General features: G+C 44.6%; 1 protein-coding gene across 1 annotated transcript; it reads right to left on the bottom strand.

Moving 5' to 3' along the window:
• Positions 1-8541: 8541 nt before the first annotated feature.
• On the bottom strand, positions 8542-12949 carry LOC148184518 (uncharacterized). The gene is made up of 7 exons (XM_088054643.1): positions 12898-12949; positions 11412-11663; positions 10276-10353; positions 10115-10183; positions 9342-9473; positions 8863-9010; positions 8542-8688 (listed from the first exon to the last, which is right to left on the bottom strand). Exons 1-7 carry the CDS (start codon positions 12947-12949, stop codon positions 8643-8645), a joined length of 777 nt encoding a protein of 258 aa, XP_087910769.1. The 3' UTR covers positions 8542-8642.
• Between the last annotated feature and the right edge of the window lie 4621 nt (positions 12950-17570).

Raw genomic sequence — 17570 nt, 5'->3', positions numbered from 1 at the left:
TAGAAACACCAGTTACTTAGAACTTTCTCTCATAAGACTGGTGGTGTTAACAGCCAATTCCCTGAGAAATTCAGCTGGCTTCATCTTAAATTTTGTGAAGATTTAAAACAGTGTCCATACCTTTAGTTCATACGAAAGAAATAGGTTAAATCTGATATGCATATGTGCTGTACACTAAATTCAGTGGGATAAATTAAATTTTTTCTTGAATCTGAATAATGAGGATTTAAGTAAATGAGTTACCTGAGAATCCTCTGTTAAGACTATGATCTTCACACATCACACGTCTAGACTTTAGGTAGTATAGCATAAGGATGCACTGACACAGGTACACATTAAGCTTCTTTGAGAAACCACAAGGTATTTGTAAGAAAAGAAATGCAAATTACAAGTTTAACTAAACAACAATATTAAAAGAATCTTGTGGGGTTTTTTTTTTCCAAAATTAGAGACTCAAATTTTGTGAAAATATGTATTATTGAAAGCAAAGAAACCAGCTATGTGATTACTGCTACATTCCTCTAAAAAAAGAGAGGAAACGGAGTACAATCAATATGTGGCTGAATAATGTACTTGAATTCAAGCATTTTTAGTCTTATGTTGAAAGGAATTGCTGCTGAGCCAATATCAATACCCTCCTTTTCAGCTGAGACTTGAACTGCTTTTAGTCTCACTATAACAAACAAAAAATTTCTACCTAGTATTTATGTTTTCCAACTTGATTTTTACCACAGGAACTGAGCTGATATAAATCAGCTGGTGTACATACACATATTTTGACCTTCCCACTATTCTCTGATCACTTGTTCCAGTCACAAGTAGCTAATAACATAGAAATAAACTGAAAAATAAATGATTGGCAGGACTGTCACTCTATTAGGAACGGCGAAATGAACGACACAGACTCTCTCAGGAGTCCATCAGGAGAATTTCCCTCGGTTTATTGCTTCAGATCTTTTTTATAGACCGATACATGGAAAGTGCAGAAAAGAAACTCTTATTGGTTAGTAAACTAACACATCACCATCATTGGTTAGTGGGGCTCACCACCCCTCGACCTTCTCCTGCAAGAAAACAAGGAACAGACAAACAGCACCTGCAAGGCTGTCTTCTGTCTCTGAGGATTGTTTTAAATCCTCCTCATAATTTCCCAGGCCACTTTCTCAGGCAAGACTGAGAAAGCTATGTGGCCTGTAATTTACACAGGCACTGTGCTTCTCTGTTTCACAGTTACCATCCATACAGGACATACTGTTGTAAAGATTTTTTGGGGTGTCTTAGTATGCTCAAAGGGTTAAATAGTTTGAGAGCACCAATTGAAAAGGATGCATTAGAAACTGTTGCCACACTACCCGAAAAGATGAATGGCAGGCAATTAAAATCAACAACCACAGAAAATTCTGGCTAACATTCAATAACCTGATACTGATATTTCCACAGTGCCTATTGTCTTTGGGTGTCCCTGCTGCCACCTGAGGAACATCCTCAAGCCTAACATGCTGAGCCAGGTCCTGTTTTACTTTTCTCCCAGTGGTACCTTCCATGCATCTCTGGTCTATAAGCATTCCAGTTTCCTTCCAAAGCACAGCAGTTTCTTTCCTGCTCTCTATTCTGTGCACCACCTTGAACATTGGCCTGATTTGTAATTTGCTGAGCAGAAGATTGTGAAGTAAGAGAGCTGTGCTTCAGCTGGACCATGTGAGATCCTACACTCAGAGGTGCAGCTATATGCAGGAATCCTATCCTAATTCTAATCACCTTCTGGGCATATAAATTTACCCCATATTTGAGCGCACAGGGTTGCATACACCAGGAGAAATGAATGTTGGAAGTCCACAGAATTTCAGTGGTTATGGCACAATGTGCAGTGAAATCCATGAAGTCTGATCTTGTATTCTTACTGAAAATGCTTCTTGGGTATTTCTGTGTATTTATATGTTGCTAATTTGGTTTTGTTTTGTGCATATCAGAGTTGAATGAAGATAACCGGATATTGGAATATCAGTGTTGTCACAGTATTCTCTGCAATGGCAAGAAAGCTCAGGTTGCTCCCATGTGGGACTTGCAATATACCCAGAGGTTGTCAAGCTTCCTATTACCTGAGTGCAGGCAGAAGTCGGCACAACAATTAGGGCATCACTCCTCAGAATAGATATAATTTTCCTGACACCTCTGAAATAAGTAGGGAGCCTACATTTGAAAACTGTCTCCAATTAGATACTGAATTCAGAAAAAATTAGCTGTCCTTGAAAAACTGTGAGAAGGTTCAGTCTTATTCCAAAATAAGAGTACTTTGTTCATTTGAAGTGGGTCAATCTATGCCAGAAGGACATACCCCTTTTCTGGGAAAAAAGAACCAACACACTGGATTTATACTCTGGAATAAAGTACTGTAAAACAGTCCCAGAGTAAATTCAAATAAGATAACCCTTCAATGACAATGTACTGTAAGATAAACAGTGTATTTACAAAACAGAGGTGCAATTACCTAAATCTCTGAATTAACTTTTTATTTCTTCCTGGATTATTGTTTGACACAGTGTGAGCACAAGGCCTCTGTGAAACATACATCCTAGCCTCAGCAAGCTGTGGGCCATGCTTGCACAGTACTGTAGCTGCAGCACATTCCAAAGAGATGCACTAGCACAGTGTTTGTACCTTGACAGCACTGTATGGTTACAGCTCACACTGTTCATTCCAGCCAGCAGCAAGCCATAACAAGGAGTGCGTAACAACGCAGCCTCATCTCCTCTGAGGTACCAGAGCACTGGACTCACACAAATCCTTAAATCTACTCCCAGTCACATTGATAAAAAGCTGGAACCAGCTCCTAAATTGAGCACAGATGTAACCTGAACCCACTAAAATATGTTCCTGCTGTCTCAAGTCAAGACAGGATTGGGATCCTCTGACTCACTTATGTAGATTAAATAATTGTTAGAAAGTACCTCCTGTATTTGTTCCCAAGGTTTCCAAAGACAGGTTTTCATTGCACAACTATTCCAACTATTCAAGGATACTTAAGTAAGATGTTGTTGAGTATCTAGAGACCCCAAGTCCCTATATAGAGTCAGAGAGATCACCAGACAGCATTATTGCATTGTTCCTAAGAATTTGGTTTATAATATTTAATTCTTTTGTTTGTTTTAGCTCTTTGAGACAGACTGAAAGTCTTGTGTAAAAAAGTGCTCACTTTATACTCCCAGCTTATACTCTGCCTTTGTCTGGATACTGGCAATATTCTGTTCTGCTCATTGCTATCAATCACACACAGAGGTCACAGTGCAGTTCCCTTAGCAAACTGCCCCACAGTTTGGAGAATAGCAAGATGTTCCTGTACAGACTATTTATTTTAAAGTTTAGGAAATGAGAGTGCATTTCTGCAAAATATGTAATAAATTCATTGGTATTAGTCCTTTAATATGCCTAGTGTACTGTAGAATCTGACTACAACTTCAGACCCTTCAAGTACCGTGTGTGAGAAGGATCATCTAACTCAGTAGCATTCACATGCCAGAAATTTAGCATGTAAGCCTTTGCAAAATGAGCCTTATTTTTCCTTTAGAAATTATGAAGGATATAAACACATATAAATATGTAGCTATAATAATTCATTAAATATTAAATTTGTTTCTTATTCAGTTGAAGTATTGTAGTCAGGCTGATGCTGAAGCTCTAGGTTTATTTGATTGTATTGACAACTGACAGTATGGCTGATTTCAATCTCAGAAAGTGAGGACTGCAATTCATCTAATACTGTGCTCACCACTTCCTCTCTGGATAGAACAAGAAACACCCTTTGCTTACTTTGGGGTTGGAGCAGTGATTTTCCCCTTTTTAGCGAATTGCTACAAGCCTGTGATTCAGCTATTGGCGAACTCAATCTACAGCATAATGAAGAATATCCCTAACTTAAACTTGATTTCATCATTAAACAAAAAAGAATTAGCAGTATAATTTTCAATCAAAAAAACAGTCACGAGTCAATACCAGTGACAGGAGAAAAGGCTGCTATTTACTTTGATTATTTAGTCTGTTTACTTTAATTCAAGAACCAAATGCATTTTTATTGATCTGTGCATAGATACCTTTTCCAGTAACTGTCATTCTCCTCTTCCTTCCTTCCAACTCCGCTTCCAAGGGGTTTGGCCAGAATGAAGAGAGGCATATGTCATATCCTTCATACCCTGGTTGTTTTCCAGTTCTGACAGCTGCATTTTTCTCACTTTCTTTCATTACCTGTGCTTGTCCAAGCTGCATCTTCCCTGGGTTTTCCAGACTTTATAGTCTCCTTTCCCTTCTCTGACTGCTCATCACATCTCTGTTTCTTCAGTATCAGTCATTTATATAAAAGTCTTTGGATCGGCCATGTACAGTTAGTCTACCATCTAACAAATAGATGTATCATCTACAGTGATTGGACATGCAATGTCTTTTCCTGGCTCATAATGTATTTGTTTTTCAGACATTATGAAGCACTCATGATATCTTTGCATTTATTAACACTAATAATTTCTCCTCCATGTCCTTTTTTGTGTGGCTGTCTTGTTGCCTCAGATGAGGCGAGGCGACCCGGTTCGTGAAAGACACGATGGCTAACGTACAGGCCTGTCAGGCTAATCACATGCAAACACCAATGTGGTGGACGGTGAAAAGCGTTTATTTCTGGCTTGCGTGGCTTTATATAGCCGTGTTATGCTTACGCCATCACCGCGCTGTTATGGGTTAGCGAACTTTGGAGAAAAAGGGGCCCTACCTTCCCGTACATCACGAGATCTTCCCATCGGTTTTTCCCTATCTAACCACATCACTGTCTCTTTACTTTCTGCACATTTTTAAAGCCTAGCTCATATATCATCTCTTTATGTAGGTGAATCTTGGTTCCTCTATATCAAATTCTCTGTACCCAGATTTATCTTTTTTTTTTTGCAGCACCTACTGTTCTCAGCAAGACATGGGAGTAACTTGAGAAAGATGCTGTTCAAACAAAAAGCAGGAAGATAGATCTTAAATCAGTTAAATCAGTTAAAGTGCAGTTGTTTAACTGTAAGGTAAGAAACAGAGGTGGATAAAAGTAAGTGGGAGTGTTTGGATTGGATGAGAGTGGGTGACTCTGCACAGTAATACAGGCATCACAGTGAAACAAAACTTTAAGAGATTTTTCTGTACTCACTTCCTTTCTTATGTTACTTTAGGTAATCAGTGATCTTCCCTGTGTCTCAGGATTGTCCATTCCTTCCTACCCTCATGGTGTCTTCTTTAATTTCTCTAACAAAAACAGATTGTGTAAACTCTTGCTGCTGTTTCTTTCATTTTATTATGAAGAATCAAAGACTCTTTTTCCTACTACATCGCTAAAACATGGGAAGTGGAGCTGAAAAATCTATCACGTGAAAGTAAGTGTATTAACTGAAAAATAAATGTAGAAATGTTCTACCTGAATAGCTCTTTTACAAATTCTAGGTCCTACTCTTTTGATGATCATCAGTTTCATACACCAAACAGTGAACAGTGTACTGCCCTTGAAAAGAGCTTCTGAGTTTCTGGGCCATGCAACCGTTCTGCTGGCTGATAGGGAATAATAAAAACTGAAACCTGAAGTGGAAACAGGATCTGGAGGCTGGTCTGAACATGTTTTACTGTGGTGCTTCTCTTGCAACAACTGTATCCTTAGAATTTAAAAGGGAAACAAATCAGATGTATTTAAATGCATGTCTGAGTCTCTTAGTTCAGAATCACCTCTCATAGAAATACCAGAATGACACTCTCACTGTTTGGTGCATAGGTAAAAAGTCAAGAAATTAATTCTCATTTCCAGAAAATCTGTGAGCTGTTTTTAAAAACTGTATCCTTCTTAAAAGTAAGCACCGAGTAACTTTTTTCTGGGATTTTTGGTGGTTTTTTCTCTTTATTCTGTGGAATCCAGAAAAAGACAGAACAAGTGGTTTTGGTTTTGGTCATTTCCCCCAAAACTAATCAAATGGGACAGGGGTGCAGAAAATCTTGGAAAATAATTTTAGATATGTGATAATTATTTCTTTCATTATCTTTAGGCATTACAATGGAAGGAGTATCTGACTTCTAAACTATGTATTAAAAATGTAGAATAGACTTGTTGGGACACTGTGACAGTAGACAGAATATCTCAAAGGAAGGGTCAAGAACCAGATATTCACAGGCCTAGAGTTCTTGCTCTCTTAACAGAATTCTACGTTCAATCCTCACTATTTCTTCATGACAATGAGGGAGAGTATCATTGCTGCCTCATTAGTTCTCTGCCTGCTGCAGAAATAATAGTGAATGTATTTGTCACTGAAAAAGAACAGAAAGCACTGAACTAAAGAGCTACTACCACTGTAGTGACACAAAGCCACACAGTCACAGAAAGTTTTGGGTTGGAGCGACCTGTACAGGTCACCTGGTTCAACCTGCTTTTGAAAAGGGGATGCTAATAAGCCTGAACAGTACACACAGAAGTCTTTGTATTTCACATTGCACTGCAAAAAACCAGTCCCAGCACTTGAGAAGGATCAACAGCAGTATGATAAGAGGTAATTCTATACTGTCTTTGCAATGCTCATATCAATTATTGTCACCTGCTTGCCTAAGCCTTTATCTAAAACTAAGAAGTTTAAACCATGAGTTGCATGTGTTCCACCAGGCTATTATTAGAGTTTTGAATTAGCTGTGAGTAAAACTTACTAAATCATTCCAACCAAATACAAACAAAAGGACTTTCTACTGCTTTTTCTTCCCACACAGGCAGATACATTACACAGTATGTTCATTCTGATTAGTAATATACTGTTTGCAATTTGAGAAGGATATGAATAAGACAAACTGGAAGACAGAAGGGAGAAAATAATTAGTCAACCCTTCTCATGAGGAAGAACTAAAGGAATATCCTGCCTAAAGAAGGATGTTTGTTTGTTTTGCATTTTGCTATTCTGCTATTTTGTTCTGACCTTTTAGGCACAGAGGTGCCCTATGACATTAGTAGTGGGAAAGAAAATGCATGCAGAAAACAGGCAAGAGGCCTGGTGGCTTATTGCCCTCTCAAGAGGACCCTTTCTTTTCTCAAGAAACCTCCTTGTTTCATGTCTTTGGGTCTGTAAATAAACTCATTACATGAATGTCAAAAATCAGTGTACCAGGCATCCAGTTTTGTTTTGTATCTTTATGTGTATAAGAGGATGGAGTGCACCCTCAGCATGTGGATGACACCAAGCTGAGTGGGAATGTTGATCTGCTGGGGAGCCGGAAGGTTCTGCAGAGGGATCTAGACAAGCTGCATCAATGGGCCACAGCCAGTGGTAAAAGATTCAAAAAGGTGTTCCAAAGGAATTCCAGGTCCTTGGGTAACAAACCCAAGCAGCACCGCAGGCTGGAGGCAGAGTGGTTGGAAAGATGCCCATCAGAAAAGGACTTGGGGGTGCTGGTCAACAGCAGCAGAATGTGAATCAGAGTGTGCCCAGGTGGCCAAGAAGGGCAGTGGAACCTGGCCTGGAGCAGCAATAGTCTGGCCAAATTACCAAAGCAGTGGTCATTCATCCCCCTGTGCTGTCAAGAGTTCAGAAGCTTCAAGGTTCCCTTTTTCCCTCTGGAGACTTTCAAAAATTCTGAAATAAAACTAGACAACAGCTGATTTTCTGCAAGGAAAAGGAATTCAATTTAAAAAGGAAAAGTAGATGTAAATTACAGAAGGAAATGATATTGTGAAGCAAATGACCACTGCCTCTGTAAGTGCTGATACCAAAAGGAATGGCAGAAGGCTCTTGTGCATCATAGTGGAGAGCAGCTTTTATGTTCTGGGGGTACTTCCAGATAAACCAGCATTCAGGAAAGACTGAATCCATGCATCCTCCTTCCATTGTCAGCAATCAGAGAAGATTTGCAAGAACACTATCCCCAGGAAGAAACCTCCAATACTGTGAAACTATTGAAACAATGAAAGGATTTTTGAATCAGGCATTAGAGCCTTCCCAGAGAGGGAAGTCAACCCTCATGGTCTCCCATAGTCACCTTTTACAAAGATGTAAACATTTTCTGTCTTCCTGCAAATTGATGAAATGAAGATTTTAAAGACGATCAAGGCAATCTAAAAGGTACCAGATGGTTTTGGTTTTCTAATTACTAAGTGCAACTTCGTACAGAGTGCAGCTTCTCAAGTTGCTACTTGAAGACCTCTGCCAGGCAATCCTATCCAGAGCCCAAAGAGAAATAAGAGTAACAGTGTTTGTCCATTCCTGCTTTTCCAAGAGACCCAGCGCATCACCCCCTCCATGAACCCAAGGCAAGACACACAAGTTCCATAATGTTGGTTTTTTGGATCTTAAAAACACAGACTGCATGGATTGACATACAGGAAATACAATAAATTTATAAAGATATATAGAAACACAGGTCACCTAGAACACCTGTGAAAAGGCACTGTCAGACAAATGGCACCTGCAACAGGCAGAGCTGAGGGGTCTGCACCCATGGTCTTGTACAGCTGGGTGAGCTCTGCCACAGAGATCTCTGGTGACAGCTGGCAACTGTTGTTGAACTTGTTCACTTGGACATTCTTGATACCTCCTGGGCATTCTCCTCACTCTGCTTTGCCATTAGTTTTACTCTAATCTTTGCTGTCCAAAAAATAATTAAGTGTGGGTATCTGTTGATGCTTCTTCGTCTCCCTGAATCCTCCTGTAGAAATAGATTGCCAAGAAGATTCCTCAGATATGAGATAAAAACACAGTTAAAGGACTGCATGGAGGTTTCTGTAGAGCACTGCAAGAAGCTGCCTTGACACTCCAGCATGTTGCAAGTACTTCAATGCCCACAGCAGTAGTAAATAACTCAAGGGAAAGGCCAACTCACGTGTCTCTCTTCAGAAGCTGACCCATGACTATGTACCCAACCACTCCTGCAAGCAGCAGTACAGCTGAAACTACTACAGATGCTAGGATGTAGTTCTTGCTGAGTTCCCACTGTCCAGCAGTCTTGGCTTTTTGCACAGTAGCTGACCCTGGAAGGAGAAAAGAAAATGCAAGAGACAATGTTTGTACTCTGCACTAGGGATAATCTCACAGTGTGCTTCAGATGCCCAAGGATTGTTGTCTTCAGAGATCGGTTCCTCTGGCTCTGGTGTCATAGCACCAGGGATCAAGGGAGATCCCATAAAGTTCTCTAAGAGAAGAGCCCAGTGTGTGCCAGTGAGCAGCACTGCCCCTATCTTTTCCTCTGGGCTGCAGGCCAGGACTGTGTGCTGGGCACCTGCAATTCATCCATGGAGAGCACTGCTGAGATACAGCAGAAATGATCCTATTTCCCAAAGCAAACATCTCCCAAGCACTCACTTCCTGAATGTCTCTCATGCTGAGCAAGTGTGCTGGTATCTCTTACTGCTTCTTTTTCTTCATCTGTGCTTGGCATGGTGTTATTTTCTCTCAAGGGAAAGGTCTCCTTCTCCACCATCTCATGATCTGTCTCTTTTGAAAGAACATGGAACATATTAAATAAAAGTCATTGTCCCTTACCAAGAGCATGGTACCATGGCCTGGCCAATTTGATAAGTGGCAGTGAGGAGCCCACTGTCCCCAAAGACAAGAGCAATCCACAACTGGATTTACTGCAATACAGCAAGAAATGCAGACCCAAACCACCCAAGACTCAGCTAACTGAATGACACACACAAGGAATTTCTTCAACTAAAGCCTCGTGCTTGAGGTGCAGCTTCAACCCATCCCTGACTCTTTGATCTGGATATGGCATCCATTTTGTGGGATGCCATTTCTGTCTCAGTACTGTGCTAAGTGTGAGGCAAACACAAATTCAACACAGGCCTTTTCCCAACATCTGGATGCCAGTGTCTGCACACAGCAGCTCTGGCCAGTAATGGTACAACTGCAGCAGCAGCAGCAGGAGGTGCCCCTGGTAATCATCTGGAACCACAACTGAGAGCAGACACTGTGCTCAACCATCTCTATGGCTCACGCTAGGAGGTGTGAAATGGAGTGTCCCTACAGCAAAACTCTGAATGCTTCTGGCTGTCCAGGATACAGCGCTTCCATATAGAAAGCAGAAGCTCAGCTTCCCAGGTCCCAGGTTTAACTGAGTGGGATATACTAACCAGATGCAGATTTCACCAATGTTCTTAGAAGCCCTCTTGGAACCACAGGTATCTTCTGGTAATCCCTCCCTATTAGATTTATAAAAGAACATTTAGATACAATGGTACATTTTTCATGGATAGCGCAAGGAAAAGGAGTGCTTATTCAACTGACTACTCACGCTTGAGATACCAGCTTGGAATCAGCATGGAATCTGGCTCTAGCTCAGGGGCTGAAAGAGCACTGTCTGTGTCCACAACTAGAAGCAAACACCCACAAGAAGTTACCATCAGATGCACTGCCCTTATGGTCACACCTCAAGACCTGAATGTGGAAGGTACTGACAGGGCATGCACAGGCAGGCCTGCATTCTCACAGCTGCAGGGAGGTCTGGCTGCCCTTGGAACACAGCTGGCAGCTCTCACATGAAGTGAAAAACCATGGCGTGCCCACAGGACCCATGGGCGGGTCAGCACTGGAGCCTGGCCAGGAGGCTGGATAATCAGAGCTCAGGGTGGATGACCAGTGCTGAGTGACTGATAACTCAGTGCCGAGGTTCTGGGCCTGAACTGCGCCTCCCCACCTCCCTGCTCCTTAGGAACCTCTCTCCATGCTGCACCCTGAAGCAGCTGCAGCCCCTCATACCTCCCCTGGTGAGTCTGCCCCACCGCCCACACCGTAGTGGCTTCCTGGCTCAGCCAAGCCCTGGCCCCACTACCACCAGCCAGGGCTATGTGCTGGCCCCTGCCTGCCTACCTGCTCCCTGCTCAGGTATTGGAGCACTCTGGGTGTTCTGGGCTTGCAGGGCCAGGAGAAAGAGGAGCAGGAGGTAGTGGGTCAGGACCATGACCCTGCCTGCTTGCAACATTCTGCCTCCACTGTCACTGCTGCTGCTGCTGCAGTGTTGCCCAGAGTTGCACTGAAGAGCCGAGTGGGGCTCTGGAACCTCACATCAAACGGGGCTCTGTGACCTCTTAACAAAGTGGTGTCCTGTATCATCAGCATTGGGCATTGCACCCCCCTACCAGTACACCCCAAAGTACACCTATGTTGCCTTTGCATTCAGGCACCATCTCTCTGTTCAGTTTCCTTGTTCTGCATTGGAACAGAAGGAACACAAGTAGAGAAGGGTGGATGTATTCTGGGAGGCAGCACTGTGCACGGGAATGCAGAGGCACTCATGTCTTATTCCTCAGAAATCCCCATCAAAAGCCTCATATGAAGTTGCCATTAAACAACCCAATTGCAAGTGCCTTTCTTTGGCACTACGCATTTATCTAGACAGTATTCTGGCAAGAAGCCTGCTTTTCCCAGTACTTCTGTGACGCTGCCCGCCGCGGCCTGTCACGCCTGGGCTGGCTCTGCTCACTGGCCGCTGGCAGCGCCAGGAGTGGGGAACGGTCTGGGAGCTGTTTTCCCCAGACCGAACCTTCAGAGCCTTTCTGCCACTCAAGGCTCTGCGGATCTCAGCATCGTGGGCTTCGGCGAGGAGATGGAGGAGACCCAGAGTCCAAGCAGCTTTCCAGGAACAGGATTTATTTAGGGAAAGGAGCGATGACAGGATGAGGGCTGGAAAGGCGCACAGGGACCCAAGGACTCTGAGCACCGAGCACTTCTGTGCAACTCAATTTAAAGGAAGGAGGGTACAAACTCAGTAACCAAGGAAAACACAGCTTGGGAGGAGTCAAAGGAGGGGTTTACAACATCTGGAACCAATGGGAGGAATACATGGGAGGGATGGCAGCTGCAACACCAATGGGGCTTCGAGCAAGGGATGAATGGCAGGGAACATGCTGGAACAGAGGGTTGGGTTTACATTGACCGACAGGGACTAGGGGCTGGCTAAAGGTGATGGACAAGGAAGGTTCAGGAAAAAGGGGAGGGGTTTACAAAACTGACAAGTGGGTAAAACCATTACAAATCATAGGGGGATAACAGCAGGAACAAACCATTCAAATTAACAACCAGAACAAACTAAACAGACTGCAACACTTCTGCTACAGCTTCATGACTTTTGCAGGCAGCACTGCTTCCCTCCACTGCTATGATGCAAAGGTGGGTGTGCAGTGCTCAGGCTTCTCCCAGATAAGCCTGGTTTTATTCCCTTTTCTCTTCCAATCCTGATTAAAGCTGTCTCAAAGAGCCCTGTTAACTCCTGAGCAAAGATCCTTTTTCCCTTTGAGGCAGGGAAATGTGCCATGTGCCACCATCAGGCCTGGTGTCCTGTACAGCAACCCACAGAAAAGAGACCAGGGTGACAGGTATTCAACTCTAGAACCTTCCTGTGTCTGGTTCATGGCAAGTGGAAGAAGTTAATACTTTGTGTGCCCCAGATCCCTCAGCAGTTCTCCAGAGGTCCTGACCTCCCTCTTGCTTGTCCTTGGACACCATGAGGTACTGCCATGGACACAAAGGTGTCAGTTCCCGCAGGTAAGAGTTAACACGAGTGGCCTTTTAGCTGAGCAGCTCTTCCAGGAAGGAAATACTCACAGACTTACGTGTGCCAGCCACCCCAGGCTCAGAATCTCTGCAAGGCCTTACAGAGCACCTTTGGTGGTATAAATGCCCAGGAAGCATCTGTTAAACCCCAGGTGTTTATAGCCACAAGCACAGAGGCATTGACAGCTTTCCTCCTCTGGGCTGTCTCCAAGGCTCATAAGCAGTCTCCAGCTGACAAGCTGCATAAACTTGGCCAATACCAACCTCTGGAATCAAGCACAGAACGCTACCCACCTTGAAGGCTGCAGTGCTAACGAGCAGAGGGTGCTACCAGGCTGGAGGGTCTCTTGGTCACATCTCCTACCCAGAACCCAGGCAGGCTGCCCAGTTGCCTCGGCGTTGGGTCTGCGCGCCATTCCTCCCCGAGGGGTGGCACCTATGAACACTGCCCTTCTGTGTTCCTTAACTCCCTACACACCCAGTCTCTCTCTTAATGCACTCCGCGGCATTGTGCTACTCGGCGGCTCATTGCCAGCTGTGGGACCACTGTCCCCAGACTGCCTGTGGTGCTCCTGAAGCCGCCTGCTGCGTGTGGCATGGCAGGAGGACAACACTGCCTGCTGGCATTTCCCACGGGGCTGTGAGGGGCAGGCATGGGGATGTGGGGCTGTGCCGGCCCCCCTGGCCTCTCTCTTCTTGGGTCACAGCTGCTTCCACTGGCTCGGAGCAGCCATGTCAGCTCCCTCAGAAGCAGCCGAGGCATTTTAGGTATCGTGACCCTGCATGTGTCCCTCAGCTCTCAGTTCATATCTGCATATGCAGGGCTGCACGTGTGGATATCTTTATGACAAGAGTTAGTGGGGCTTGATTCAAAAGTTGAGGCAAAGCTCTCTTCTGGAAAGAACCTTGGGCTGCCCTCTCAGGAGGTGGAAATCTCAGAAGCTGCTGAGAGGCCCATGAGAGACAGCCCAGAGGTGGAGCTGGAGCTGCTGTAGAGAGGAACGGGACAAGGGTGAGCAGCTCAGTGGTTCCTCTTCACCACTTCTAAGGGAATATAAGTGAACTAGTTGTAACATATTGATTAATTGTTATTGCTGGGTTATAAGTGAATAATTATTCAATATAAAATGTTCCTAATTAATATTTGTGGTTAGGGAGTGTGGGTTCTTGTGGGTTTATAAACGAAATGGGTGAGGTCCGGTGATTGGTGTGGGGGCACTCTAGTGGAGATGGTGGTGACCCAGGGCTGGTGGGATATTGCATGGTGTTAGGAAAGGTTCAGCTAAAAGAACACTCAAGAACATGACCTCCCAGGAGTGATGTCTGTGCTGGAAACAATCATTGGTGGAGAAGACAGCCAATCACTGATGCCCCAGAGGAATGATTGGTTAGGAGTGACCCCTCTTAAGAACCAATGAGAGCCCTGGAAATGGGCCAGTCAGAGAGTAGATTGTAAATGGACCAATCCTGGATGGGGGGTCTATAATATGGGCAGTAGGACTTCACTTGGAGTCTTCCCATGGAGTCTGATCTAAGGGAGAGTGTTTGGCATTGCTGTAGCAGAGTCCTGGCTTATCCTGGGCTCTTGCCTCTCTTGGTTAATAAAGGGTTTGACTTTGTTTTTCACCCAAAAAGTCCAAGCCCATTTATAACAGAATAGAATTTTCTTAGGAAAGTCTACCGCCTGAGCCAGAAGTATACAATTGATCAAAGCCCAGAGTTTCTTGGCTAGGTCAGAGATGGGGTTTTTCCTCACTCTGGCTCAGGGCCAGAAGGAGTAGAATTTGAGCTTAACAATTCACTTTTGGAACTCAGGTCTCTCAAACGAGTAAAGAAACAGGGAAGACTCTTCTGCTGGGTTATGTTCTGTGGGGATTTGTGAGCCCCCTATCCAGGAGAGTGGGAAATCCCCTTGGAGGGATGCCACTATAATTTAATGGTTGAGGCCTCTCTTACGCTGTCTCCCTGTTGATGACACATGTACCCCAGTTCTACCCTTCCCCCTGGCCTGTTGGCCAGCCCCTTTTCCCTCCCCCTGGGCAGTCTCATCCCTGCCTCCTTTCCTCGGACCTTCCCCTATCCCTAGAATCTTCTCTCATCCTCGGTTCTCCATTGGCCTGAGTTCTCTAATCCCTCCCCTACCTTGGACTGATTGGCTCTAACACCCTGGACCCGCCTCTGTACCACCCCCTGGCCCTAAACTCATTGGTCCCAGTTGTTCTCCACCCCCAGTACAAAGTATGTTGCACAGCTCTTATTCTGGGTCTTTTGTTCCTGGACCCTTAACGAGTCAGAAGAAATAAACTTTCCTTGTGGAGCCCATACAAAGGCCCTTCTTGACTCCTTGCCACTGCCTCCAACTGCATCTATCTGTCTGCATGTCTGTGTGGGTGTGTGGTGCTGTCCGAAGTGGCTTTCCCAGAGACGCTTCTGGGAAGGTTGTGGCACCCTACCATTGACCCCATGCCGCAACAGTGTTCCGTAGTTTATTTCTGTGAAGGGAACTCCAGAGAACAAGACAAAAGGTTTGGGGTCTGGGGTGCTTCTTTTAACAGGGGCTTCTTTGAAGGGTGGGAACATTAGAGAGAACCAATTATTTTTCATAGCTAGCACATTTACAAACTTTCTACAAATCAAGGTTAAACACACTAAGATACGAAATAACAGACGGACATTCCCTCGAATAAGAAACTTATTACTGTGCGTGGGATGTACAAAGTAAACCTGGAAGCGCAGGAGGGAAGGGGTGGGGCAAAGATACACACTCAGTCTTCTTTAGATGGAACACAGGAACCGGAAAATGCACAGAAACTGGAGGCAGTGACTACAGGTCAGGGACCAGGAGAACAAAGCCGTGAGCTCCCGCATGCCAGAGAGTGGGCTCTGGCCTTTACTACCCCTGCGCCTTCCCGGGCCGTTTCTGCTGGGCTCAGAGGAAACCGTAACAATCTGCTCCAAGTCAGGAAGTATCTAGGAATTCCTTGTCAGTTCCAGCGAAAGCGCGGAGTTAATTTGGCTGCGGGGAAACAGCAGCGGTGCTTCTTCCCCACCCCCCCTCCTCCCCCTCCCCTCCTCCCCCTCCCCTCCCTCTCTCGCCTTTCTCGTGCCGGGGCTAGAGAAACCCGGAGCGGCTGGAAATGACAGCGGCGCCCTCCCTCCACTCCATCGGGCTCCCCGCTGCCGGAGGGGGCGGGGTGTGGGGTGGGATCGGCACGACGCCTGGCGGCTGCAAGGCTCAAAGACAGAGATCTGACGAAGAAAAACTCCAGTAACCACAGTAAAATCATCCCCCAGCAGGAAACCGAGAGAGAGAGAGAAGGAGGGGGGAAGAGAAGCCAATGCTTGGGGGAGGGTGCATTCCAGGCTAACAGCTACAAACATAAACTAACCATCTATAACTTACTAACATTCTAACAACCTTTACCGCAACATCCAATAACTCCCAAAACCCCACAGTGTCCAGAGATGTCTTTAAGCATTTCTCTGCTAATTGCTGCTGGAAATATCCTTCCCACACACTGCAGGTGACAGCCTCAGAGAGCTGTGCCATGTTTCTTGGACAACACCTCTGCTGCACTCACACCTCCAGCTTTGGCTGTAGATGGCCAAGTAGGAGTAGGCACGGGGAAAAGCCTGCAGGACCACAGTGAATCGGACTCATGGGCCCAGAACATCCCTGCTATCCTGGTTTCTTGGAGTGCCTTCCTTTCTTCATTTGAGATGAACACTTTGTCACTTCTTCCCACCTGGAAGACCTCCTTCACAATCCTACATTCCATCACTTTGGAAACTGAGCAGAAAATACCCAGGTGTAAGTTGAATAGAACAGAGGGCGCAATGGAACTGATAAAGGAGCCTAATATCTTACGCCTAATCAAACAGAAACCATGGGAGAGACAGACACAGATAACTACTCCCCAGGGCAGAAGTGACCAAGAGGTATTTTGTGAAACTTTGTAATTATTACCAGGTAACTGATACCATGAAGAATGTATAACCAATGAGAAACCTTTACCAAAAATAGAACCCCATATAAGTATCGTGCAAGTAAAACCCTATATAAATGCCTTGTATATTCAATAGAATTGGCTTCCGATCTTAACTCGGATACCCCTATCTCTTGAACTGCTCATACAGGTGTGTGGAGGAGTTATACAAGAAAAAGAAAGTCCTCCAAAAGGCTTCTTCCTTGGAGATCTGTTCCTTAAGACAAGACAAAACTACGTAGAGTCATGGTGACTAAGCTGTGGATCCCTTCCTGCTTCAGGACCCCATGTTATCTCCCTGTAAACCATTGGTCCTTTTACCAATTCTCCCCTTCCCTATAAAAACCCCAGCTTTTGCCCTGTTCAGTGGAAGTTTGTCACTGGCCCCTGTAAGAGATACTTCGGGGTGTGGACGGTCCGGGACACGGCAGAGACCTCTGTAGTTGAGTTAGATGTTAGTAGTTTATTTCAGGGTGTGGGAGAGAGAGCCCTGCTAGGAGCCAGCAGATGAAGCTCAAACCAGGCTCAGAGGGAACAATACAAAAGGTGGTAAAATATGAATACATGAGTTCAAGACTTAAGATAGCTAAGAAAGAGAGTAACAGACAGAAGTGAGAGAGCCGGGAAAAAAGAGGCCGAGCTCTCTTTTACAATTACTTATATAACCTATACCTTTGAATATTCTATTCCTTTACTAACCAATCTTTCTAAGTATACTAATACAGTAACATTTGTGTGTGGCCTATAGAAATCGCTGCTTTTGCATATTTTTAGTTATCTCAGGGGTACTTTGGACTTTTCCTTATAAGGCTGGGGAGCGGGGTCTCAGCTAAGTTTTATTGGGGGAAAGAATGTGTTCTGGCATACCAGATTGGTTTCTTTGAATTATTCAAACCGTGCTTTCATTTGTATTTCTTCTTTAGCCTTTCCGGCTAAGAAGTCATATTTATAATTCCTTTCTAATTCTACCTTCCCAACAGCCCCCTTTGCTGAAGCCTGCCAATAAAGGAGTCTGTGGAATGCTACACAGCCCCCCATCTGTTGTCTGCAT

The sequence above is a fragment of the Pseudopodoces humilis genome, chromosome 4 (genome assembly GCF_049639895.1).
Source record: "Pseudopodoces humilis isolate 2021_Gansu_Grassland_sample_001 chromosome 4, ASM4963989v1, whole genome shotgun sequence".
Taxonomy (NCBI): Eukaryota; Metazoa; Chordata; class Aves; order Passeriformes; family Paridae; genus Pseudopodoces; species Pseudopodoces humilis.
Note: the sequence above shows the minus strand (reverse complement) of the source record. Positions and strands in the feature narration are given on the sequence as shown.